At 32.2% G+C, this 27,150-nt stretch overlaps 3 protein-coding genes across 3 annotated transcripts; 1 reads left to right on the forward strand and 2 right to left on the reverse strand.

The window, feature by feature from the left end:
* Window positions 1–18,290: 18,290 nt before the first annotated feature.
* LOC145596876 (uncharacterized) lies at window positions 18,291–22,524 on the forward strand. Its single transcript, XM_081653066.1, has 9 exons — window positions 18,291–18,385; window positions 18,508–18,627; window positions 18,723–18,790; window positions 19,661–19,769; window positions 21,065–21,133; window positions 21,625–21,682; window positions 21,848–22,083; window positions 22,165–22,216; window positions 22,337–22,524. Exons 1-9 carry the CDS (start codon window positions 18,383–18,385, stop codon window positions 22,402–22,404), a joined length of 783 nt encoding a protein of 260 aa, XP_081509192.1. The 5' UTR covers window positions 18,291–18,382; the 3' UTR covers window positions 22,405–22,524.
* Window positions 22,525–22,613: 89 nt separating this feature from the next.
* On the reverse strand, window positions 22,614–25,098 carry LOC145596867 (uncharacterized). The gene is made up of 2 exons (XM_081653060.1): window positions 23,527–25,098; window positions 22,614–23,029 (listed from the first exon to the last, which is right to left on the reverse strand). Exon 1 carries the CDS (start codon window positions 25,080–25,082, stop codon window positions 23,565–23,567), a length of 1,518 nt encoding a protein of 505 aa, XP_081509186.1. The 5' UTR covers window positions 25,083–25,098; the 3' UTR covers window positions 22,614–23,029; window positions 23,527–23,564.
* Window positions 25,094–26,780, reverse strand: LOC145569492 (receptor-like protein 7). The gene is made up of 2 exons (XM_081628834.1): window positions 25,224–26,780; window positions 25,094–25,099 (listed from the first exon to the last, which is right to left on the reverse strand). Exons 1-2 carry the CDS (start codon window positions 26,778–26,780, stop codon window positions 25,094–25,096), a joined length of 1,563 nt encoding a protein of 520 aa, XP_081484960.1.
* Between the last annotated feature and the right edge of the window lie 370 nt (window positions 26,781–27,150).

The following is a 27,150-nucleotide window of genomic DNA, read 5'->3' on the forward strand; positions in this document are numbered from 1 at the left end:
TTCAACTCCTCTTCACTATCATTCAGATCCTCATCATCCTGTAATTCAATTTCAAGCCCTTCCCTAAACTCTTGTACATCTGTTTGTTGACTTCCCTCTCCAATTAATGCAACTTGCTTCTCCTTACCTCTGTTTAGACCACTTAAGCTATACCTAACAGTCTCACTAACCTCATTAAAGTCTACACTAGATGCAAATAAATTATCATCTTCTTGATCCTCAAAGTCATCCTCACTTAGCCCAACATCATCATCCTCACTTTCATCAGATTCTTCAACATCCCCACCAGATCTATCACTCTCCACCTCAGGAATAGGCTGCAAGTTCTTGTTCACCCCTTTTTTCCTCTGTCTCACAGATGTTATCTGGTTTTGTGGTATCACTTCATTGGTTATGGTGAGTGGTGAATTAATTGAAGTCTGGGTGTTTGGGATTTCAAATTCAGGTTCTGGGGGAGAAAATGTATTGTTTAGAGGTGGGTTAGAGGAGCTGTAGGGATGAGTATTTGTGTCTTTGTGGTTGAAAAGGGAAAGGGGTAAAGAGGATCTAGGGTTAGAAAGAGCATCTGTTGACTGGTCCCCACCACCTCCCAAGTTTTCCTGTATTGTTGACTCACTCCTTAGATAGTCAGAAATTTCATAACTCCCTAAGTCTGTGGTCCCCCTATCAGATTCTGTGTCTGTATAAAATCCAACCTTATCAGCTCCATACACTCTCCACCTATTGTCAACAACAACATCCTCATACACAAGATACAAATGGTACCAGCCATCATCCTCCCTAGACATCAGAAAATCTATAATATCCCCATCATCCTTAAGTTGTTTCCTGCCACTAAAAAGAGTGTGATTATCCTTTCTAAACCAAAGTTGTCCCATTTCTTTGTATCCCAACTCTCTCTTAACCCAATCCACAAACTCAAAGTAACAAACCTCAGCCACATTAGGATGCAAAGACAACCCATGGTAATCATTCTTCTTCTCATAAGTGGTTTTACCCTTCCTAGTAACAAAATCACCCCCATAGTATAGCCTAATGTTCACAGGATCCATCACTTTATACACTTCAAAGGGAATGTGGTCTCTACCATTAAACCTGAAATAAGATTATTTAAACTAATAAAAATATGCACAATAACACAACACTGCAAAAAATAACATGCATATTCACAATAAATAAGATCAGCCCAATGACAATCCAATAAACTATACAAAATATGGGACTTCATCACAAAACAACAACAACTCAGAAAATAAACAATGGAAAATACATCACAGTTTCCCAAACATTATTTTAATGGAATTTTAATTGTCGATTATCAAGGCATTCAATTATAAAATCGCAACAAAACCCTAACTTTTTCAATAAATTATGTTTTGACATAAAAATCGAAGCTTTACCTAAGTTTCTTGATCTTTTCTACTGAGAACCAAAATTCTTTACTTTGTTTTTTGCCTTTTTTGGATTTCGCCATTGCAGACCCAAATAAGGAAGCTACTGCTAGTACATAAAAACAAATGAAAAGGACAGAAGATTCAGAATAATATGTACATACCTCACCAAAATTAAGTCCTCACTTGAATTGAATGTCGCAGCAGAAGGTAGATGGATTGAATTGAATTCACTGACTAAGAATTCAATTGAATTGCAGAGGAGACAAAAAGAGTTTGGGGGAAATTGGAGGGAAAAGGAGGAAGATCGTGGAAAAAAAAAAAAGGGTCTTTTTTAAATGTCACGTGAGTGTCACGTGCTGGTCAACGCCGGAGTTGACCAGTCAACGTTGACATTCCGACGTCTGGTCCCAAGTCACAAATTTTTGTCAAATTTTGTACCCTTTTCACAACTTTTGCTTTAAAAGGTCCTTTTTAACAAACAAATGGACTTAAAAGGTCCTTTCTGACAAAATTTCCTTAATTTTATTGTAAAACGCTCAATATTAGCTTAACTTTAACTATTTTTATGTAACTTTAACCACTTAAAGTGTAACTTTTAATTTGTCGTTGGTTTAAATTTTATTTTAATGTGTAATTTCTTATAAATACGTAATTACATATTAGAAAGACTAATATATTTAATCTAATACATTATAAGTTTTATTGTAAGATAAAATTTATTAATAGAAAAATAATAACTTTTACAGTATAAAATGTAAATTTTATACTTTTAACATAAATATAACTTGTTTTACAATAAATTAATATATACCTGCATTTTTGGAGAATTTGTGCCATCTTTAAAGTCTCAAGTCTCCTAACACAAGTCAGGTTAATGTGCAAGGGATTTTAACCTGGTAGAAATTTTCAACTTATCTACAATGTCTATATATAGTGATCTAGAAAAATTGGATTGGGAAGAACTATTATTTATTAATAAATTACTTGCAAGTTGCAACATTCTAATTGAAAATGTTTTTTTATACACAAAACACAATTTTAACCATTAATACCATTAACTATATATTTGTAAATATTATAAAGTTTAATATTTGAAAAAGATCTTGCTACTGAATACCTCAGCGTGTTAGATGAGTATTTAAAATACTTTCTAAAGTAGTGTTAATTTGGAAATACATGTCAAAATCACGGATCAATCGAAATAATTACAACGTGTTTGGATAATAAAGAAAGAGGAAGAAAAAGATGGGGAGGGAGGAGAAGAGGAGGGGAGGGAAAGGGAGGAGAAGAGGAGGGAAGAATGGTGGGATTTCCTTCCAAATTTCACCATCGTATGATAGATCATTTTCCTACAATTTAATCCCTCCATTTGTCTCCCCTCCATTTCTCTCCCCTCCAATTCCCTCCCTTTCTCATTTGTTATCCAAATGAAAGATATCACATCTCTCCATTTATCTTTCCACTCTCCCCCAATTTTCTTCAATCCAAACACACCGTAAATGTTTATTTTAATTTAATATTTCTATTTTTAATTAGTTATCTTATCCAATGACGACATTTGTAAACTTTTTCCATTGAAAAGTATTCATTAAAATAGATCCAACAACATCTTACATATGGACCAATAACTATATTAATTAAATAAAAGAATGTCAAGTGTATATAGTATAAACATTAAAATTACGCAAGTGATATGGTAAAAAGCTAGGAGTACACTAAGTGTACAAAGGCATATTGTACACCACCAATTAATAATCGCCAACTCAACATTGAAGTTAGGGAAATTAAAAAAAGAAGAGGGAAAGGAAAAAAAAGGGGGGAAAGAAAAGCGGCAAAATTTTCAGGTTGGGCGCCATTGTGAGGAAGGTGAGGGGCAAAATTTTTATCTGGCGCCAACCATTACTGCTTCAATTAATGGATAAAACAAAATTAAGTTCCCAATTAAGTGTTGAAATTCCTCATCTTCTCCCCCAAAATTTCATTTTTTTCCCCCAATTCCGTGGTGAAGAACATACAAATTTGAATAAGGGTATGAATTGTGAAGAAATTATTCAAGTGTGGATATCAATTTCGTCAACTAGTTACAAGTATTCGCAGGTAATCTTGTTTGTTGTTGAATAATTTCATTTAAATTTCCTAATTTGATGTTTTTGATAATTTAGGGTTTTCATTGTTTGATTTAGAAGTATTTGATTTTGGGTAAAAATTAGAAATTTTATAACAATTGATTTGAAAAGGAAAATCGTTTAGATTAATATATTGTTTTGTAAGTTGATTTGGTTTGTGTATTTTCTAATTGTTTCATGTTAAATGATATTTAATTGAAGGAAATTTTCTGGGTTCCATTGTAATGGAAGCAATTGTTTAATAAAATTGAGGTTTATTTGTTGTCAATAATTTTATAGGAACTGTTTTTTATACGTAGGATCATTTTGTTAATATTAAATTAAAATATAATTTTATAGTATCTTTTTTCAATTTGTAGTATCTGAAATAAAATACAGTAGTGTGTTTGATATTGTGGCACTGAAATGGAAAGCGAAAATGTGTCCCCTCATTTGAACATTGATCTTATTGAAGTGATAAAGGATGTGATTAGCTCAATCGGAGATGCAAAACCAAACGATGCAACAAAAGAAGAAGCAGCAATGTCATTCGATCTTAATGAAGGAGCCGAGGTTAATAACATTGGTAATGAAGAGGTTGAGGTTGATTCTTTTAATCGGTCAAACAGAGAAGAACAAGACAACCGTACTCCGGCTGTGGGTATGTATTTTGCAAACGCCGAAGAATTTACAAGGTTTTGTCATATGTATGCCTTGAGAACATATTTGTATTTGTATATATGAATCAGATATGAATAAGTAAGCAATTATTTATATTGATCAAGTTAATACTATTTTGATGTTATTTAAATTCGAAAAGATGTTGTTTTATAGAATTTGATGCTCAAAAATACGGAAAGATTTTGGTTTTGTAGTGGGAGTCTCATAATTTCGGGTTTAAAGAAATCAGACCTCGAATTGTTATATAAAACCAAAATATATTAAAAAAAAATTGGTGTATTTTGGATTCGAACACGGATCACTTATGCATAATAGAAAAGCATCCACCAACTACACCAAGGGGTATCAGCACGTATGTTATCGTATTATATATTTATTTGTACTATTTATATTTATGTCAATTATATTGGATGATTCTATTAAAGACAATATGATTCCTTAAATGTTAATAGAACACTTATTAATATATTATGATGATTATTGTTGCATATAAATGTTCTTAGGATTGGGTTAAGGTTTAGGGTTAAAAATTTATTGGGGTTATAAATGTTAGGATAATGGTATTGTATGTTATTGTTTGGTTTAATAATGTGTTTCAACAAGAATATGTATTAGCAAGAAGTTTTGTACAATACTTGTTCTGTTATGTGCATCACTTTCTAAATGGATTAGTTAACAGATGTATCAATTGGTTTTATAGAATGTAATGATTTCTTCTATTTGACTTGTTAATTCTAGTCTATTACTTCTATTTTTTAAATTTCAAAAATAAAAAAAAGTGTGTTATTCGTTTAGTAACTTGTAAATTGTACGTTTTATATATTACCGCAAAGTTCAAATTGTAAGTTTTTTTTTTTTTAATAATATGTATTAACAAAGAGGTAAATTGTAAGTATTCCTTATACGAATTCTATGTTATCAATTATTAAGTTAGTTTTCACTTATTTAAGTTTGGTTTGAAATCATACATGTATTAAATTTATCATATTCAAAACACATCCACTAAAGTGAACTATGTATATTAATCATTTGATAATTAATATAATCGTTTTTGTATTTCTAGAATCATATCCATAAACATGGGTTATATTTATTGTAAGTTTGGTGCATCTTATATTTGAATATATAAGTATTACTTCATCCGTTTCTTTATAGTTGCAAGACACGCTTTATCACGCTATTTAAGAAATGTGAACTTCACATGTTATACTACTGTAGACACCCATTTGTGTCTCCCCAAAACCAAACCCAGTGATGAGTACCTTTCGCGTCGAATCATAATCGAATGAAGTGAAAGTGTGGAAAGTTTAATGTTGCGGATAGTTTTAATTTTTTTTCTCTCTGTTTTTGAAAACTTATTTTAAGAAAACAGCCAATCCAATTTGGTTGGTCCATGATATGGGTCCAATAATAGTGTAGTTGGATGGGGCTTGGCAAGAGCTTTCCAACGGTATATTATAAGCCCAATTCCGATGAATATTGAGGAAGTTATGACCAATTTACTAAACTGGGCCCGTTTTGAGTCTTATATGCGGCCCAATTATCTAGGGGAGGGCCTAATATAGATTTATCATTCCTAATGCAATTAGGAATGGTTTTAGTCTTCTAGATTCTTCTAGAAGGTTCTTTTCATTCCTAATTCAATTAGCATTGATAATTGACTTTTGTTGACTTTTCAGAGTTTTAATTAAAATCAAAGAGCATTTTTGAGGAAAATACGATTTTATCCTCATGTACGACAATTTTTATCTGATTTTAAGAAAACGCGTGATTTTCTGAATCAGCGCCAAACGCCAGCTGTAGCGCCTGGCGCTACGCTTGGCGCCTGGCGCCAACAGCCAGCGTTGGCGCTGGTTCTTTTTTTGTGCGCCAGACTCTGTTTTGATATTTTATCTTCTTGGCTGATTTTCTCTATAAATAACGTATTAAAAACTCCGTTTTCGATGACCAAATTTCATCTAAAAATCATTCACCTACAACCAGTTTTCATTCATCAATTCTCTTTCATTCTCTTCTTTAATCATTCATCAACTCTCATCGATTTTCTTGATTATTCTCTCTCTCTCTCTTTTTCTAAACTAGCTTTTTAAATACAAAATTCCGCATTCGCAAGATCTACACTACAAGAAAATAACATTTTCGTAGCGATTATTTTAACCTTTAGTATCGATTGTAATTGCAACAAAAAACTTTCCCAACAAATGGTCATTCGATACAATATCCCCCGTTGCCTTAGCCTTTAGTAGTGGTTTTAAATATCGTTGGGGTTGGCCTCAATAATCGATACGAAAAACTCCATCCAATCGTGGTGATTATTGTAGCGATTACAATTGCTATAAATGTTTAACTCATTTTCTTAAAAAAAAAAAAGCATGCGTATGATCTTTACAAGATTCGAACATGCAACCTCAAACTCTTATATTAAATGTTTCACCAATCATTCATCAACTCTAATCATTCTCTTCTCTAATCATTCATCAACACTCATCGATTTTTCTTGATTATTCTCTCTCTCTCTATCTTTTTCTAAACTAGCTTTTTAAATACAAAATTCCGCATTCGCAAGATCTATAGAAACACCTAGCCATATTCGAAGTTGTCTTCGCCCTAGACGTGAAAGGTTTAATTTCTGAGGGTTTGGTACCAAATCTCTATTTTAATTATTTTATTTAATTGTTTTGTTTATTATTTTCCTTGAAGTTACTAACATGTGTATTTTGTTATTAGAAAGAGGTACGAGGCATCAAAGTAAGTGCTTTAATGGTTTTTATTGATGTTATGATGTAGAAATCATGTTTAGATTGTTATTTTAATTCCTAGTATCATGTCTAGGGTAATTTTAATACTAAATATGATTGTTACGATGCTTCTTATGTTCTTCCTAATATTTATGATTGTTAGTATCATGTTAGGGTTAAAGCTTTGATTTTTATTGCTTAGTGACATGCTAGGGTTTGTTATTAATCTTGTTAGTATCATGCCTAGGATCTTGCTATGCTTTAACATGATTATTATTTATTATTAATATGATTGCTATTATGATGATTATTATTATGATTATTCTTTATTATTTATGATTATAATTATTATTATGATGATAATTTTTTATCATGATTATTATTATTATTATTATTATTATTATTATTATTATTATTATTATTATTATTATTATTATTATTATTATTATTCATGATTATCATTATTATAATTATTATTTTTATGATTATTATGTTGCTTGATATTATATTTATATTTATTTTTATTGCTTGATCACACCTTTTATGCATGTTTAAAGGGAATTTTGTACTTGTAATCACGCTTAATAAGATAATTTAGTAATCTTGTTAGGGTTAATATGATTATAATTCAAGTGATCGCCAATAATAGATTTATTTGTGCATTATATTCAACCAACATAGATTAAATATGTTTAGGGTTAAACTTATTGATTGTATGTTAGTCAGAAAGCGCACATGAATACGATCAGAATAAAGTAGAGGCCTATTATTAGGGCAGGTTCAATCTCTTTTAGGTTGGATTTGTACCTTCATCCCCGAACCCTTATTTGGTTCAAGACCTTATGGAGTTGACGATCTCTTGGATCGTTAAGGGGTGTAACCTTCACCCTGTGAACGGTTTACAAGTTCCTAAAACTTGTTGGCGACTCTTTTGCTCTATCTTCTTCCCTTTTGGACGCCACCGTACTTTAGTGTATGATCACAGTGGGGTTCAAGCTAGGGGTTAACGCTTGAAATTATTCCCCACAACTACGTAATACACTTAAAATGGGGTTAAAAGGTTGTTAGGAGTATAATCAAGTGGGACATGTGCTTTAATTAAAGCTAAGGTAATAATACAATTTTCACCATAAAAACCTTATTTTTATGGTGGGTTGCAACTATTTTGACATTTTCATTTCAAGGAAGTGTTGCAACTAGAAAGAAGCAGAGGAAGTATGTTTTTGTTTTTATATAAATATTTTGATTACATAGTTTCAGGCAAATTTATGGGTTATATGTGGTTGAAAAAAAAAAGTTCTGGTATAGTGAAGAACGAACACGAATCACTTGTCTACAATAGGAAAGCATTGGCCAATCAAGTCAGGGGTATCAACACGTGCATTTATAAATATTAAATCTATACATGTTATCCATTACTAAGTAAGTTTTAATTTATTTAAGTTGAGTTTGAAATCATACATGTATTAAATTTATCATATTGAAAAACATCCACTAAAATGAACTATTAATATAATCGTTTTTGTATGTTTCGAATCATATCCATAAACATAGGTTGCATTTATTGTAAGTTGGGTAATAAATGAAGTGGCTATCTTTTACAATTTCTTAAATTTGAAAAATTATTAAAAAAATACTTGTTTTAGAAAAATAAAATAATTATTTAAGAGCATTTTGTAAATTTGATTTAATAAAAAATAAATATTAAAGATTATTTATAGGTCCTTTTTTATTATATATAAAAGAGTTACACATATAAAAGTATAACTTTAATCCCTTAAAAGAAATTTTAAAAAAATATATGACTTTGTTATTTTGATATTTTAAAAACATATATGATTACGTAAAATTGTAAAGTTATCAAACCAAAAAAGAAAAAAAAAAAAAAAAGAGTTCGAACAAATATGTTTGTTAATTTCGATTTTTGTAAAACATAAATGATTAGTTCATTACTTTTGTTAGTTATAATTCTATAAAACCAAAAATGATTACTTAACATTAAAAATTTTACTTAATATAAAATGAGGGAAGATTTTCGCTAAAATCCCATTCAATGAACTCTTAATGGTGGTAAAATTTCATGTGGCACTAACATTTAGCTTTGGAAATTGTAATTAGGAGAGAAAAAGTAATCTCCCTTTTCACCATTAGCTAATACCTAAAGTTTCTCCATCTCCTTCAATATAATAAAATGTGATAAATTCATTCATCTAGTGATACTAAGAATATTCAGTGAATACTTTTATTAGTAACTTGATACCAAGAAATATAATTCAAAAACAAGTATATGGCACCACTTGACTCTGCATTTTGTTTCATTCAATATCGACTACGTGCAATAAAAATATAAATAAAATGAATGTATTGAATATTTGATCTCATGACCATTATATTTTATAAGACTAACAATGCAAAATTTATTGTTATTTTTTAAACTAATATACTTGACTAGTATAAACATTTAATAACTCTTATTATAAGTAACATTAAAATAAGTCACGGTGGATTAATAGTAAACTAGGAATAGACTAAATAAAATTGGAAATTATACCAATGAAATTAATTAGGGCTCTTGACAGGGTAAAGTCGTATCCCCTAATCAAAAATAATTACCTAAATCACTAACTAAGGTAGATAGGGAAGTAGGGTCGAACTCCATAGGGAAACAAGTCTTTTTAGTTCTAATTAATTATTATATTCTAAATTATCCAAGTAACCAATGTTTTTAGTGTGAATTCTATACTACGAAGAATGAGTTTAAGGAGAAAAGAAACAATAATAAAAAGGCCTAGGGTCACAGGTTCACCAATAATTAATATTCCGGGATAGAACGAAGTAATTAATAATTAACAATGCATAGATAACATGATTAACAGGCTCTTGCAATTTATTAACCAACATAGATCTAACAGGCTCTCGCAATTTATTAGACCTAAGTTTCTATTAAAAATAGCCTTTAATATTAAATCAACATCTGCTCGATTCATCAATTCAATATTGCTAAACATTTACAATCAAATTACATCTGCTCGATTCATAATCTAATTGCAAAGAATTAAAACAATTCAATAGGAAATTATCATGCAATATCAACAATCAATAATAACAAACTATCCCTTCATATTAATTATGGATCCCCATAAACCCTAGAATTAAACTACTCACTAATCATCATAACTAAACCAATCAAATAAATAAATAAGAACATAATCAAGAAAACAATGGAATTAATGAAGGAATTAAGAACAAGAGTTAGAGAGGATTTAAGAGAGAGAAAAATACTCAGTAGAGAGAGAAAGTCTAAGAGAAAGAAGGTAAGTAAATAATCCGTACAAAACGTATATATACTTCTCCTAAAACAAGAATTAACTAAACTTAATCAGACACTAGGAAAAACACGCGCCCGATCGGGCGAAGGGGCGCCCGATCGGGCCCGCCTTTTTTACAACGCCCAGTCTAATGTGCCGCGCCCGATCGAGCCTACGCTCACCCGATCGAGCGCGCCTTTCCTTGATAGCAGTCATGCGCGCATCCGCCCGATCGGGCGTATGCTTGCCCGATCGGGCCCGACCTTCATCTTCAAGGCTTGGACTTCGATTGGGCTAGATTTCTCGGCCCAATCCATATTTCCTCTCGGGTCTCGAATACATGGTCCAATTGCCTCTTGATCCAAATAACCGAGCCCTTAGTCACCGGCTCTCACCGATCTTGGGCTCCAAAAGTGGGCGTGTCCTTCTAGCTTCCGTAGTCGATCCAATAATGCCCGGGAAAATGCTCCAACAGTGCAATTTCCTGTAAAATATAACTAAAACTACGAAAATACTAGAACACACAAATTAGTAATAAAAGTGGCCCGAAAGAGCCAAAAACACTACTAATAATGACCACGGGACGGGGGTAAAACACTATATAAAATAGACATATCCAATAAGGTATAATAAGTTTGATAAGGTGTTACAAAGTTCCAATAAGTTTCATGACTTTAAAATACGGTGTAAGTTTTGATTTTAGAACTAAAAATATGATTCCTTTAATATTGATAATAATTATTTTTGAGTTTTTAAATACCAAAATGATACTTAAAATGAAAATTTATATAAAATAAAAAATCAAAACGCGTATCTTTATACCTCCACAAAAATCGAACACAGATCAACTATCCATAGTCATTCAAGGGGTTTGTTTATTACTCCGTACTAGACTAAGGGGTATCAACACATACATTGGATGAAAACAAATTAATTTTTATAGTGTATCCATTAGACTAAATTTCCTGGCTTATTATTTTATTCTATTTTCTAGAAAAAAAAATTATGCCTAAATATAATTGATTGGACACATTATACAAATAATTACATGCAAAACATTTAAAATAAAAAGATTTATTTGATCTGGTTTTTTTTTCACTTTGAAATATGGTGTATGTTTTGACTTTATATATACAAATATGATTCCTTTTAAATTGATAATTAGTTATGATTTTTTAAATACAAAAATGATACTTAAAATGAAAATTTATAAAAAAATAAAAAAAGCAAAATGTGTTTCTTTTGTATCTCCATAAGATTCCAACACAAGATGACTATCCATCATAACTCAAGGGGTTTGTTTATTAGACCATTGAAAAATACTTTCTTTTTTAAGGTACTTTTTTTATTAAATATAAAAGAGTTACACATCTAAAAGTATATCTTTGTTTCCTTCAAATAAATAAAAAAAAGTATGTTTTGTTTTTACGATATTTTAAAATAAAATATGATTTTGTAGAATTGAAAAGGTTGCAAGGTTCGAACACTGAATGACTTTGCATAATACGCTATTTTGATATTGTCTAGACCATTGGACTAAGTGGGTATCAACACATTCATTGAATTACATATTAATATATATTATTAAATAAATATGTTCTTTTTTACATTTCTCAAATTTGAGTTTTTTTACTTATTAAAATACTTTTTAAATTTTTGATAGAAAAATAAAATAGTTATTAAACATAAAAAAGTTACATGTAAAGGTATAAGTTTGTTTCCTTCACAGAAATAAAATAAAAAATATAAAAAAAATAAAAATTATGTTTTTGTTATTTTGATATTTTAAAATTAGATGTGATTCTGTAAAATTGAAAAATTATAAAACCGAAAAAAAATTACATTATATACCGTCATAGAGTTCGAACTATGGTATCCTTTATACACATGTAGCTTTTATTCTAAACCATTGGACTAAGGGGTATCAACACGTTCATTTTGTTAAAAAAATTTATTTATTAAAATGTATCTATAAGCGTTCCGGAGAAACTTTGATGTCAATTACAATTCCGGCAAATTTTTTTTGTCTCAAATTTCAATTTCCGGCAGCAATCATTAAATCATGTTCCTGCTACAATTTATACAAAAATTTTACAACATCAACATTAACCAAATTTATTTACTTGCAGCATATAATTCTAAATTTATTTTTGTTTTTTACACATCAACCAAACTTTTATTCAAATAAGTTTATTTATTCAAATATTGTTAACATACTTTTTGTTTTTAATAAAATAGTTATTAAATATAAAAAAAATTATATCTCAACGTATAAGTTTGTTTCCTTCACAGAAATAAAATAATTAAAAAACAAAATAAAAATATGTTTTTGTTATTCTGATATTTTAAAATTAGATATGATTCTGTAAAATTGAAAATAATTAAAACCAAAAAAAAATAATTACATTTTATACCATCACAAAGTTCGAACGGTGGTATCATGTATACACAGGTAGCTTTTATTCTAAACCATTGGACTAAGGGGTATCAGCACGTTCACTACGTGGGAAAAAAATTATTTATTAAAATGTATGTATGAGCGTTCCGGCGAAACTTTGATGTCAATTACAATTCCGGATAATTTTTTTTGGTGTCAAATTTCAATCTCTGTAAAAGCAAAGATTAAATCATTTTCCTGCTAAAATTTATACGAAAATTGGAAAAACATCAACTTTAACCAAACTTATTTAGTTGCAGCATATAATTCTAACTTTATTTTTGTTTTTTTACACATCCATCAAAGTTTTATTCAAATTAGTTTATTCTTCATATATATTATCACTATAATTTATTTTAATAATTGTAAACCACCGCGAGTACAGCCGGAATCGACAGGAAGATTACATAAATTGAATGACGTCATTCAGATTTTCACCGAATAAATCAGCCCGTATTGCACCGTGTTCTTCGTTCGTTAATGAAGTGAAAAAATGAGGTGAAAAAATCAGAGAGATAAATTTGAGGGGAAACATTAGGAGAGAGAAAAAAAAATTAGGAGAGAGAAAAAAATGAGGTGAAAAAATCAGAGTTTTTTTTTTTTGGATTATATACTATATTAATTTGGGTAGATGAAAGGTTAGATAAATTTGAATTTCAAAAGTTATAATTTAAAAAACAAGGTTTGAAATTCAAATAAAAATGAAGGTGGCCCATTCAAAAAAAAAATTCCCAATCAACCAATAGGGTGCTTGTGTACAAGATTCCTTGTACACTTAGTGTACCCTAAATTGCTCCTAGTGATATGAGAGGGGTGAAGAATCATGAAGGAATTAATACATTTATTGGTAGATAAAGTTCCATAATTACAATGAAGTGTAAAAGTGCGTGCAAAAGTGTAGGTATTGAAAATTTGAAATAATTAGCCTTCTGGCCTATGCAATGCATATATTATTCATACAAATTTGTATTGAGTGATGAAATATCAATAAGTCATTATGGTTATAATGTGTAATCGGAAACATGATTAAAGAAATTAAAATTTTGAAACTTTAATTGAAAATGAGGCTTAAATAATGAAGATGGAGGGGCTAAAATTAAAGAGAGAAAAGGAAAATGTTGAATTGAAAAGGGGAGATGAAAATGAAGTGTACATGGAAGATGAATTATATTAAGTTTAATGAAATTTTTTTAAAAAAAAATTGTGTAATAAAAAATTAATAATGTAAGAAGACATGTAACCCTTAGATTAGAGAAGAGTAATAGGATGAAGAATGTGGCTTTTCCGGTTAGAGTTGTTAAATACCTTCTCTGTTTTTTTAAAATACAACACACCTTTTTGGCACACTTTTTTAGGAGATGATTTAACTAGGTAAACGAGCTACTTTATCAGAATAATTTCAACACCAAGATTATAGAAGGGTTAGGTAATACATGTATAAATTTTTTAGATTAATTTATCCTTTTACATTACTAAATCTCTTCCTTAAAGTACGTGCCGAGAAGGTGTGTTACATTTAAAATAAAACAGTGGAAGTACAAGTATAGATGTAGAGGTAATAAAAATTCATAAACAAGATGGCCGCAAACAAAATATACTGTGATACAATTATTTTTTATTTTACCTATTCTCTTTTTGTTTTTAGGTACATACAGATAAGAATTACTCTAAACCGATCGAAACTTGCATAGATCATGGAGATTAAGTTAGCAATAGAGGTGGACATGATGGGTTGGGATGGATAGAAGGTCAATTAAATATGACACACAAAATGGCTCGCTGCAGCACAAGCCCAACACAAACTCGACATGATGGTATGAGAGGTATGTCGGTGGATCATGATGAACCGTGCAAGAACATCATTTTCAAGATTTGACATAAATCTAGCACAAATATGACGGGTTGACTTGCTCATTTTTGTACTACTTTAATAAATATGTAAAAAGGAGGTTTGCTGGTATGGCACAATATGTTGGATAGAATGTGTATGGGCTCGCATGATCGACACGAGCCTTATGTGGTACGACTGTTTCTAGGCCTATATAGGCTTGGTGACCTTAATTTGCTTTAACACAAGACACACTGACAGTCTGACACAATAAGATCATACCCACAAGAATATTGGAAAAAAGTTGAAGGAAATCCCCACTCCATAAATAACCTTAGTGAAAGTCTCTCTCACAAATTTAATATTGTGAGTAATAATCTTTACCATTAAACTTGACGGTTACAAATTTTGATTTGTTGTCTAGACTTAGCAAAACACAAAATAAATGTTTGGACAAAGGAGTTCCAAAATTGAGTTTTTCCCTTTCATTTTCTTTTCACTTTTTGACATAATAGCCACATATAGTGACATAGGGTTGAAGCACGGGTCTCTTTCGGTGGCTCAATAAAGGCTACCAAGATTTAGGCCATCAATTTCGTTTAGGACCACACTAGCATGATTAATATCACAATTACATCCCAATTTTAGCGGTCAACTTCAATGTCAATCTTTTTAGTAAATCGTACTCAACCAAACTCACCCCAATATTGAAGTATAAAAGTTAAAAATATGTCTACACCACACAATTTATAGAATTGCCGTGTTCATAAGATGTGCTCTTCTTAGTGCATTAATTAAGTCATCCTTTTCAAAGTGCATGAAATTTCGTTCTATTAATCGGTAACCTAGGTGTCCCATGACTTCCAACCAATGAACCAATGAACCAATGATTGTGATTAGTCCGTTGTTCACTTAGACCACAAATTAATACTCCTGCTCATGCTTTATTTTAACGGCAAGTCGGCAATCCAGCATAATAATCATCGGGTTTTTAAAGGATAATAATTAATAATATATGTAGCCTGTCGTGCTACAAATAAATATATTTTCTAGTTTGATAATAATCTAGAAATGCATGACATAATTATGCGTAAATTAGTGTAAATAATGTGATTTTTTAATTGTTTTTCCATTTCTAACACCTTATATAGTTGTATGAAGTCCTATAGGCTATGTACATGATCATTTTCTATTATTTAATATTCCCTTCGTTTTAAATACTTGCTCCATTTCTCCATGCACGGAGTTTTAGGAGAAATTGGAGAAAGTAATAAAATATGGAGGTAGTGGGGTTGGTAGAAGAATAAAAAATTGTAAAAAGCAAAAGTAGTGAACAAATTGGAGGTGAGAGAATATGAAATGAATAAATATGATATTTGTTGGGTCCACTAGGTAGTAGAAATGAATTAAATACTGTAATTACTTTCCATATAAGGAAATGGAGCAAGTATTTAAAACGGCCGAAAAAGGAAAGTGGAACAAGTATTTAAAAACGGAGGGAGTATCTACTCAGTTTGTAGTTATGTACTACTACTTTCATGTTCTTCAATTTGCAACGTTTCTCACTTTATATTTGTCAATACATGTTTTCAGTGGTATACCTATATGTAAATCTATAATCAGGTAAAAATTATACAAATCTAAGGGCCTACACCCTCCGTTTTTAAATACTTGTTCCACTTTTCATTTGCGGCCGTTTTTAAATACTTACTCCATTTCCTTATTTTGGAAAACTTATACTTCCTCCGTTTTTTTATTATTGCACCATAGGGGTTGGGTACAAATATTTTGATAGTGGAAAAAAGTAAGAGAGAGAAAGATAAAAATACAAAGTTGCCCATTTGACATATTGATAAGCTAAAAAGTGAGTGTGAAAAAATAAGGGTATGTTGGGTATTTGTAGTGTGAACACAAATAATTTATTTCCTAAAGAGGAAATGGTGCAATATTTGTGAAACTTCCTTAAAAGGCAAGTGGTGCAATAATAAAAGAACGGAGGAAGTACAATATTTAATTAGTTTCTCTCACCTAGTGGACCCAACATATATTATCTCTCCTCCAATTCTCTCCATTACTTTGCTTTTTACAATTTTTTATTTTCCACCAACCCCACTACCTCCATATTTTATTACTTTATCCATTTTCTCCTAAAACACCGCGCATGGAGAAATGGAGCAAGTAATTAAAAACGAAGAGAGTATTTGTTTCACAAGAAGTATTATTTCACTACAAAAATAAAAGTTTTTTAGCAACTAAGTTTGGCAATAGCTTTCTATAACATTACTAAATAACAACCTTTTTTTTTTTTTTTTTTTTGTTGCCTAATTAAAGCGACATTTTATATTATGCTTTAGTTTTTTAATAATTAATTACGTGTTTTTTATTTGTTGTTGTTTAAAACAAATTGTCATACTAGTTGAAACTAAATGACATCACATTTTTGTCTTGTTGCCATATAGCAACAAACTATGACAACTGATATTTAATTTGTACAGATTTAGGAACAAAGTTAATAAATTTTTGAATTGTTTCCTTTAGAAACAAGTCGTCTAAAGAAGTTTTAATTTGTTTCCATTGGAGATACTCTTCTTATTATTTTTTTGCTATAATGACATCAAATTCTAGTTTAATTTATTGCCATTAGAAACAAATTGTGTTATTATCTCATACCAACTGACATCATAGTGATTTATTGACAAGTCGGCTATAGTGATTTATTGACACTCTTCTAGTTATTTGTTGCTATAACGACATCAAATAGAAACGGATTTTTAATTTCGTCCTTAATTTAGAGACAAAATTTTCAATTTTATCTCTAATATTTCATTAACTTATTATCAATAATGTGCGTAGAAATAAACAAATAGTACTTGATATATTTGGTAAGAGTTCCACCATGTGACTTTGAGGTCACATGTTTGACTCATACCAATTGCGACTCTTGAGACTGGAGATTCAAAGAGTCTTACATGCCCAATGCCGAGCCGAATTGACCCGAGTGAGGTTATGGATTGATAAAGGGATCGAGTTGAATCAAATAGCTAATAGGGACCGGGTTTCTATCTCATAGTATTGATAGCAACCAATATCAATGATTTGTTGCTATTTTAGGAGTTTGTTGCTACTTTTAGCAACAACTAAATGGTAATACACTGCCAAAGTTAGCAATGCATCACAAATGCCTTACTTCAATTTACATTTACAATGATTCATATTTCTCATGACTAAATAACACCTTTGTGTTTTTTTTTTTTTTTGTCAAAGCAGAATTAGGGCTTGTTTGGTTCACCTTATTTTTACTGATATGATCTGATCTGAATGTCAAATTTTACCAAACTCCGACCTTAAATATACGATAATCTATATGGATTAAATGTATCAAGTGGGGTCTTGTTAGATTCGTAATAATGTGTATTTTAATGATATGAGATTTTCATAATTTTTTTCATTACGAAATTAAAGATATTTAGCGATAAAAACTGCACATAAAATGGTGATTTGATATGAACGTATTTTTTCTGAACTTATTTATTCTAAAATAAGTTAAATAAGGTCACAATGGCCCAATTTTGATACCCAATTCCAACGACCCAGATACCCTTACCTAAATTAAGGTATCCATAATCCAATTCATTGTTTATCACTCAAAAATAAACAATCCAAACAATCAAAACTAAACCAAAACAAATTGAAGCCCATAACATTTATGGGTTAAGTCGGTTACGAATTCCGACCCGACCCGACCCACATTCTAAAAGATCTAAACTTAAACCTCCGCAACGTCTCCTTACTCGCTTCTTTTTTCTCTCTCCTCTGGCTCACTGCAGCCACCAAAAACCCTTTTTCCCCAAATCAATCGAATTCTAGGGTTTATCAGCAAAATTCGTAACCATGGTTCGTCTTTTTCTCTCTCCCCTCCAACAATTTGATGATGTTTACTGCAATTTTGGAGCTTCGATTTCATCAGTATAATGTCAATTTTGCATTGATTTGATGTGAATTTCTGTTTTTGACAGCCTCAAGGAGATTACATTGAGCTTCACAGGAAGAGAAATGGATACCGTCTCGATTACTTCGAGCGTAAGCGTAAGAAGGAGGCGCGTGAAGTCCATACACGCTCTAAAAAAGCCCAAAATGTTAGTCTAAATTCGTCTGCATTTTAATTTTTTGAATGATTTATTTTATAATTTGTTTTGATGGTGATATTGTTGTTTTCAATGGAAAATTTCAGACTTTGGGTATTAAGGGTAAGATGCTTGCTAAGAAGAGATATGCAGAGAAAGCTCAAATGAAGAAAACGTAAGAATTATGTTTTGATTCCTCAATGTTTAGTTTTCTGTATATTATTAGTTAGCTTTATATTATTTTTACAAGCTCGGGTCGTCTCCGTGGTATCGGAAATAGTGGTGAATTAAGGATGAGATAGATGTTATGTTATTTGGTTAAGTAAAATTATGATCAGGTGAATGCCCTTAATGAGTTAATGGTAACTACTACTGAGCACAATGCACTCTTTTAGTTGTGGGTTTTCGGGTTTATAATGGAAGTGGAACGCATAGGCGGTAGCCGTGGCATACTTTTGTTGCTAATAGTGTTTAACCAAATTGATCTTCTTGATCAAGCTTAGGGCCTAAGATTGTTGCTCTGGAGTTTTGGTAATTTTGTTGGCTTTACGGAGATGTACACGATGCTTATGTTTGTCTTGAGAGAATTGGTTATTTGAGAATGTGAACATGTAAGGTTTTATATTGGTAGTGACATCCTGATTTCATTGACTGCTTAAAAATGGGGGAAAAGGTTTGTTTAATCTTTAGTCTTAACCCAGGAGGCAATTGACTGATTAACCGCTATTTTTTTTGGTTTGATATGGAAGGGTCAAATATTGGGGAAGAAACCTGAATTGTATTCTTATTTGTTAAGAGATTGGAGAGCTTTCTAAATATATTAATGAAGCTTGTGAAAGTTAATTACTCTTTAAGTATCCATTTGTTGCGTTATATCTGATGATGTAAATGGTATTGGGTATTGTTTGCTCATATTTTGATTGCCCGTTGCCCCTACTTCCCCTCTCTTCAATATTTTATGTATTTTTTATTTCCCTGTGTTGAGGTGTTTTATAAATTATAACTATTCTTTCTGTGATTGTTTGTAACTTGTGCAAACCAACAGACTTAAGATGCACGATGAAACACCAAGTAGGCGCAAGGTAGATGAAGATGTTCAGGAAGGAGCAATTCCTGCATATTTGCTTGATCGTGAGCAAACAGCAAGGGCTAAGGTGGGTGTGTTATGCACTTATGCTAGTTTCATTTGGAGACAGCGTACCTTTGCTCAACAAGTGCTAATTAATATTCTCTGATTTTTTTTCAACTGATATGATTAATAATACTTTTCATATTTTGATTCAATTTTTGTATTGAGGTTGAATTAAGCAGTCTGTGGTCAGAGCTATATGCCTTGTTTGAGAACTCACTCTTATCTTTCACCCTGATGACCTGGTCACTCGATATCATGGAACCTTAGAAATTTTGTTTATTTGTTTTCCCCACAACCTGGGCTAAAAGCAAATATGCTATAGTGTACCTTTTGCTCACAATTTGCTTGAAAATTTGTAAAATGTTTAAGTTATTATTTTTTTAATTGGTAAAGTGTCTGGGCTAGAATCCATCATAGAATGCATTCAAGGACTAGTGCTATTGGGCTATTGTCTTGAAGATCTTCCTTCCTAGATCTTCTTCCATGATTTCCAGGAAACCGGAAGAGATGTAAATAGAGCTTAAACTTTTGCTACTGTTGCATGCTGAATCCTGTTGTAGTGTAACAGGTTGTGTTGCTTAGTCAAGAATTTTCAATTAATTTTTAATTTGTTCCTGTATTAAATCTTCTTCTGTAGTCATACGGACATGAATGATATTGCTGTTTCCTTTGGGATCACTAGAGGAGGAAGATAAGGGAAATTTCTTAAATGAGTCCCATGTGATTTGATCCCTAGACAACAGGGATCTGAGGTGGGGAACAATGACACTATTCTTCCACCTCAACCTCTATAAATAAGAATTAATATATTATTGTTTTCTTATTAGCCCTGCCCATAACCATATGGAAGAATGAAAACCCCTAGAACTCTGCTTTAAGGCTTTAGCTATGTATAACCATACAGGAGCCAAAGCTAGTCCTATCCTTGGTAATTGGATACCAATATTAATCTTCTTGGTGTTTATATTTGAAGTTGGATGTTTGGATGCTGGAAGAGGGCTCAATCATTGCAAACATGCAACACATAGAGTTGGGTGTATTCATTATGTCCTTGGAATTGAGTTCTCTCTTCTATTGAGGGTTTGATTTTGTAAGATTATATGTCAACGAGCTGTTAGCAATCTTTGGTTTGAGAAAGAGGTCTCAAGGAAGTTTTTCCTAAGTTAGATTATTTACTAACTATTTGATACTGAAGTATTGGAATTTCTTAATTTAACTTTTGGTTGCTAAAACGTGTATGTGTTATGCTCAGCTGTAACTTCTTATTTATTTTGTTTATGACTTCTTTTTTTCTTTTTTTTTTTCTTTGCTAAATAGATTCTGAGCAACACAATCAAGCAAAAGAGAAAAGATAAAAATGCAAAATGGGCGGTTCCATTACCCAAGGTAAAGTTTAACTTTGTCTTGTCTGTTAGTCTAATAATCATCTATATTCTACTTCTGAGATTTTATCTACTGTAACGAACCTGGCAAATGCCAAAGCAGTTTTATATCTATGTCTATAACTATTTGTAGTAATAGCCAGGATTCCAACCCTTTTATTTATTTTTTATTTTTATTTTTACTTTCCAGTTTCAATATGTCCAATTCAAGGCTCTATGGATTTTTTCCCTTTTTTTTTTTCTTTTTTTTTTTTTTTTTTTTTTTTTTTTTATAAGGTTAGATTTTTGATTGTCATATCCTTTTCTTTTCCTTTCACTAGATTCTACTCTCTATCCTAATATCAGACTGGGGTTTGAGATTACCATTATTTATTTTGATTTGAAAAAAAAAAAAGAACGTTTTTAACAATCTCCCTCTCCCTCTCGAGTGGTTAAAGATGGCAGACTTGCATTTCCAGAAGGTTCTAAATTTGGTTAAAAATTTCTGTTCCTCAGGTTAGACCAGTTGCTGAAGATGAAATGTTTAAAGTTATAAGGTCCGGGAAAAGGAAGAGTAAGTGTTTTATGAAGTGCTTTCAAGTATTTGTTGGATTCTATTGGTTTAACCAGTTGCTGTGTGTATGAAGGATTTTTTCATGTGAGGCAGTAACGAAGCGTTGTTATGTTGGATTTTAGCAGTTCTATTGGTAGCTAAGTGTAACAAATTTTTCTCTTGCAGCCAAGCAATGGAAAAGAATGATAACAAAAGCTACATTTGTTGGTCCCTCGTTCACTAGGAAACCACCAAAGTATGAACGGTTTATCCGTCCATCAGGATTGCGTTTCACCAAGGCTAATGTCACTCATCCTGAATTAAAATGTTCATTTAATCTTGAGATCATCGGAGTGAAGAAGAACCCCAATGGTCCAATGTACAGTTCACTTGGTGTAATGACCAAGGGTACTATCATTGAGGTACATCTCACTTGGTGCATAATTTTTAGGTTGGCTTACTGCTAATGCATTGCTAATTCGTTTGCTTTGTAAAATCTCTAGGTCAATGTGAGTGAACTTGGTCTGGTCACACCAGCTGGGAAAGTAGTATGGGGTAAGTGATTTGTTCAAGTTTATTTTTTACGAGGATAATTTGTTGAAATCTCATTGTTGACTGCTACCTTGTGTTTCCTTCTCTTTTTCTCACCTTACTGTGCTTTTGTGCGAATTTCAGGGAAGTATGCTCAAGTGACAAATGACCCTGAGAATGATGGCTGTATAAATGCTGTTTTGCTAGTTTAATCAGGTTGTTAGGAAACGGGTCACTGAAATCACCTGTAATTTTGACTATATATCAGTATTAAGTGGATGTTCAATGTTAAAGAAAGACACATTTATGATTTAGTTTTTTCTTTGGTGCTATATGTTCTCTAATCATGATTCACGAGTCTTAAACTGTATTGTATTACATTTACATGGATTAGGTCAAATTAACCAGGTTAGCTGTATTTTAATATTCGTTGCTTGTTTTTTTAAGTTGAAATTATGATCGAATATGTCTTGCCTTTTGGTCTTGTTGGCCGTGTATGCTTCAGGTGATGTGTACCTTTATAATACAGTAAATGAAAAGATAAAGATAACAGTCTAAGCTTTTGCCGTTTTGCTATAAATAGTTTCACCTATCTATAAGATCTCTTATTAAGGGATAGTATTATAGATTTATAGTAATTCATATCATAGAAGATGAGTGGCAGCAGTACTAGTAAAGTAGTAATACTTCTTAGTATTGTACCTTAATGCTAATACAACCCTTAAATTTTTCAAACTATACTAATTAAATGCTACACAATTTTATTACCAGTGGCTCTTAATTATAAACTCTAAGTTGGCACAATGTATTTCTGTAATCCGTACATGCCAGCAATACCTACATGGAAAATAAAACCATAATTCAGTATCAATTCAAAAGCATGCAAATTTGTGAGGGATTGAATTCATTATTAACAACCTATGATAATTATATTTCGATATCTTACATGTACAGTAAATCAGTAATAGCTAGCAAAATAATGGGAGACTTTGTAACGACTGTTATTGGTTTTTTTGAATAAAATAATGTTAGAAATTTCACAAAAAAAAAAAAAAAAAAACTAAATAAAAAATAATATAGGCAAGCAAAGCAGAAAATTAAAATGAGGGATAAACATAGCAAAGAAGTTTGTGATGATTGTTAGTAGTTCAAAGAATTGCTTTTATTACCACCTCCGTTACAGGTTATGTGCAACGATTAGACATTTTCCCTCTCTGCTTTATGTCAAATCGTTGCACATAACTTGTAACGGAGGTAGTATTTGGATACAAAACCAAAGCAAATTTAGAGAAATACTTAAAATTCACAAACCAACAAATTAAAACCATACTTACCATCCATATGTTTTTACTGTTACATCCTTTATATGGGTCTAGCGCATTTGCCTTTGTTGGTTTCTCCTTCTTCTTCCCCTCCTTCCCCTTGCACTCTTATCTTCTTTGCGTAGGATTTTCATGACCAGTCTATGAAGATGCTTGCAATACCATTCTCTATATCTCTTGATGTAGAGAAGAGGCCCAATGAAGATCATAATCCCAATAGGAAACCCGACTTCAGCACCCATCAGCATCCACTCTATTTTGTTCTTTGAACTCCAATATGATCCTTCTGAAGAGGTAGGTGGAGTTGCCCTCGAATCTGGCTCAGTCAATGGTGGGCCATACAATGCTTGGTTGCCTTCGTATGAAGATGCATCGAATGACTGAAGTTGAGTGCTTGTTGGGATCATTCCTGTTAGTTTGTTGAAGGATAGGTTCAGGTAGCCAAGGAAATTTAAGTTTCCAAGCTCTCCAGGTATCTTCCCAGTTAAGGCATTGCAAGAGAGATCCAACGATTCAATCTGAATCAAATTTCCAAATGATGATGGAATATGGCCCCAAAATGAGTTGTGAGAAAGGTTGAGCACTACAAGAGCATTTAGATTTCCCAATTCTCTTGGAAGCTCTCCATGGAAAGCATTGTTCGAAAAGTCAATGCTTGTGAAAGTTATCAGGATGTACTGCAACTCATAGGAATGACCTTTGAGGTTGATTGTCACAGAATTTTGATAGTATGTAGAGGATACATTACTTTGCACATAGACTGGTTCTGTTTGCACTTTAGTTGCGCTAGCCATCATTGATGTCCACTTAAGAATCATCAGTGCTGTTAGTCTACTATTAAAACGATTGGAAGCTAAATCCACAATCTGAAGCTGTGGCCAAACTGAGGGGCTCTCTAGGCACACCATTGTTCCATGGAAGTTGTTGGATCTAAGGACGAGAACTTTTAAGTCGGACAAGCTTTTCAAGTGGCAAGGAAGGGTGTCATATAATCGATTGTTCCCCAAATCTAAAATCTGTAATGCTTTGCAGTTGGCAAGTGATCCAGGTATCTGTCCTTGCAAAAAATTCCCATTCATATGGAGAGTTTGTAAGCTACAACCTTTCCGGAATTTATTAGGGATAGCACCTTCAAGATAATTACCTCCCAAATTCAATACAATGAGTTGAGTCATAGCAATAAGGCAATCAGGAATTTTTCCACTCAGAAGATTGTATTCCAGGTTAAGAAACTCAAGTTTTGAGGCATTGCATAGTGCTGTGGGAATGCTCCCATTTAACTTGTTTTTGGAAAATGACAAGAAATTAGCCTGGGATAGATAGTTGCCAATGTTTGGGTCAATGGAAGAGAAGTTATTGCTGGAAAAATCCAAATATTTTAGGTCGTTGGAGGAGACAATTGGAAAATTTCCTTGAAGATTATTGGAATGAAGGTCAAGGGTTAAGGTAGTGACGGAAAAGAATGATGACTTTGAAGTGTTTGAGAGTGTTCGAGGTGGGTGTATTCCTACAAAGTGGTTGGATGAAAGGTTTAATTTGATATCTCCTCCAGATAAAATTCTCCACATCCACTTGGGCACTATTCCTGTGATGTGGTTCATTGATAGGTCAAGGTAACCTAATGATTGATTCTTTAAGAATTTCGGAATGGTATGCAGGTTGCAAGAACCCAAAGCTAGAACTTGTAGCTGAGGGAAAGAGGAGTTTACATTGGTATCAATTGACAAGTGGTTGGATGAAAGTAGAAGTTGGGAGAGGTTCATGAAACTGTGTCGAAATTCCGCCAGTTTTAGTGTTCCATTGAACCTATTTGAAGATAGATCCAAATTCTCTAGTTTAGTTAACTGGAAAATTGACTTTGGGATAGGGCCTTCCAAGTTATTGCTGCTGATATCGAGGGTACTTATCTCTGAAGAAACTATGCTTTCAAACTCATTCAGTTGCCCACTGAATTCATTTTCTTGCAAATAGATCAATTTGAGTGATGGGAGATTGAATAACGTTGTAGGAATACTTCCATCTAGTGAATTATATGACAAGTCAAGCTTCTCTAAGTTGAGTAGGCTATCCCAGTCAAGCTCATCTATTGAGCCACTTAATAGGTTATTCCAAAGAGCTAGGTTTTTTAGATTCTTGGCCGAAGAAAAAGATGGGATGGAACCCGAAAAATAGTTAAGGGAGAGATCCACATCCTCAAGTAGATTTAGACTTTTCATAGATGAAGGTATGCTTCCATTGAATTGACAGTAATAAAGATTGATATTACGAAGCCTCTTGAGGTTGCTAATGGAGCTTGGCAAGTAGCCTGAAAAGTTTGTAAATGCAAGAGTTAACTCCTCAAGAGACCCGTTCTTGTAAAACGTGGGCAAAGTCCCTTGTAAATTATTGTTCGCCGACAAGTCAAGGGTTATAAGAGTGGGTACCTGAAAAATACTTCCAGGCACTGTCTTTGTAAGGCCACAATTTGATAGTGATAACTTCGTCAAGTTTGTGAACCTGGCTAGAAACTCTGGTACTGGACTTGTTAAAGGGTTTGAATCTAGACGAATCACGGAAAGATGTTGAAGACTTAGAAGGGACTTGTGAATTTCACCCCTTAAGTCACATCCCGACATGCTCAAGACTCGAAGGTTAGGGAGTGATGATGATAACGCCTTGCACCATTTCTTCGATGTGGTTGAAATATTGACATTATCAAGATAAAGCTCTCGAATGCTCGTAAGGTTTTGAATCAACATTGCTAAATTTAAGTTTTTTAGGTATAAACCCATGCCCATGGTATATTGTTGTGAAACATCAAGAACAACTAATTTGACAAGTTGCGAAATTCCAATGGGTACTTGTCCGCTGAAGCCTACCTCGGATAAATTGAGGTAAGTTAGGCTAGACAGTTTCCCAATTGTTGATGGTATTTCACCTTGCAAATCATAGTTATTCGCCAAGTTCAAACTCCGGAGGAACTGAAGAGAAAACAAACTACTTGAGTTGTTGATGCCGCCGATGATATCTTTTCCACTCAAATCCAGGCCAATGACTTGACCATTGGAGTTGTCGCATTTGACGCCACTCCAGCTACAACAGTCTATGTTTTCGTTCCAACCCACAAGCTTGTCTGAAGCTTTAGGGGCGAAGGTAAGATTATTTTTGAATTTAAGAAGTAAAGATTTTTGATCATCTAGACATCGACTCGAAACAAAATTTGTGAAGAGGTAGCTGTGTATAGTCCACGTAAAGATAAAAAGAGAAATTTGCTTGATTTTTGCCATTTTGCAGAGCAAGCAAGCTGCAAGCTAGTCTGTGTTTCAAGAGATAAGTTGTTAAAAAGACGGGAGATTAGCTAACTAATAATTCACTTAGTCAGTCATCACTTGGTGTGGAATTGGAGTGATGACTTTTATTTGCTAATTAGTCTAGCATTGATTTGATGACTTTTTCAACTATCACGGATAATATCTATTAGTTGAAACTTCTTGTATGGAAGTCCAACTGCTTTATGTATTACTCGTAATAGTATATTTCAAGCAATGAATTTAAGCTTAGGAAGCTAAGTCCATAATTTGAAGTATTGGTCAAACTAAATCAATAGTCTTTGTAGCTTTCACTTGGGGCCCTGGGGGAGTTGGGGCTAAATAAGGT

This window comes from Chenopodium album, chromosome 2, assembly GCF_948465745.1.
Source record: "Chenopodium album chromosome 2, dcCheAlbu1.1, whole genome shotgun sequence".
Classification (NCBI taxonomy): Eukaryota; Viridiplantae; Streptophyta; class Magnoliopsida; order Caryophyllales; family Amaranthaceae; genus Chenopodium; species Chenopodium album.

What these genes read in the sequence shown, in the direction of transcription:
- LOC145596876 (XM_081653066.1), top strand. An exon ending in GCTCTAAAAAAGCCCAAAAT is followed by an intron (nt 18,628 to 18,722) that starts GTTAGTCTAAAT and finishes GGAAAATTTCAG; the next exon opens with ACTTTGGGTATTAAGGGTAA. An exon ending in CCAAGGGTACTATCATTGAG is followed by an intron (nt 22,084 to 22,164) that starts GTACATCTCACT and finishes TAAAATCTCTAG; the next exon opens with GTCAATGTGAGTGAACTTGG.
- LOC145596867 (XM_081653060.1), bottom strand. Translation starts at nt 25,082, where the DNA reads ATGTGGAGAATTTTATCTGGAGGAGATATCAAATTAAACCTTTCATCC.
- LOC145569492 (XM_081628834.1), bottom strand. Translation starts at nt 26,780, where the DNA reads ATGGCAAAAATCAAGCAAATTTCTCTTTTTATCTTTACGTGGACTATA.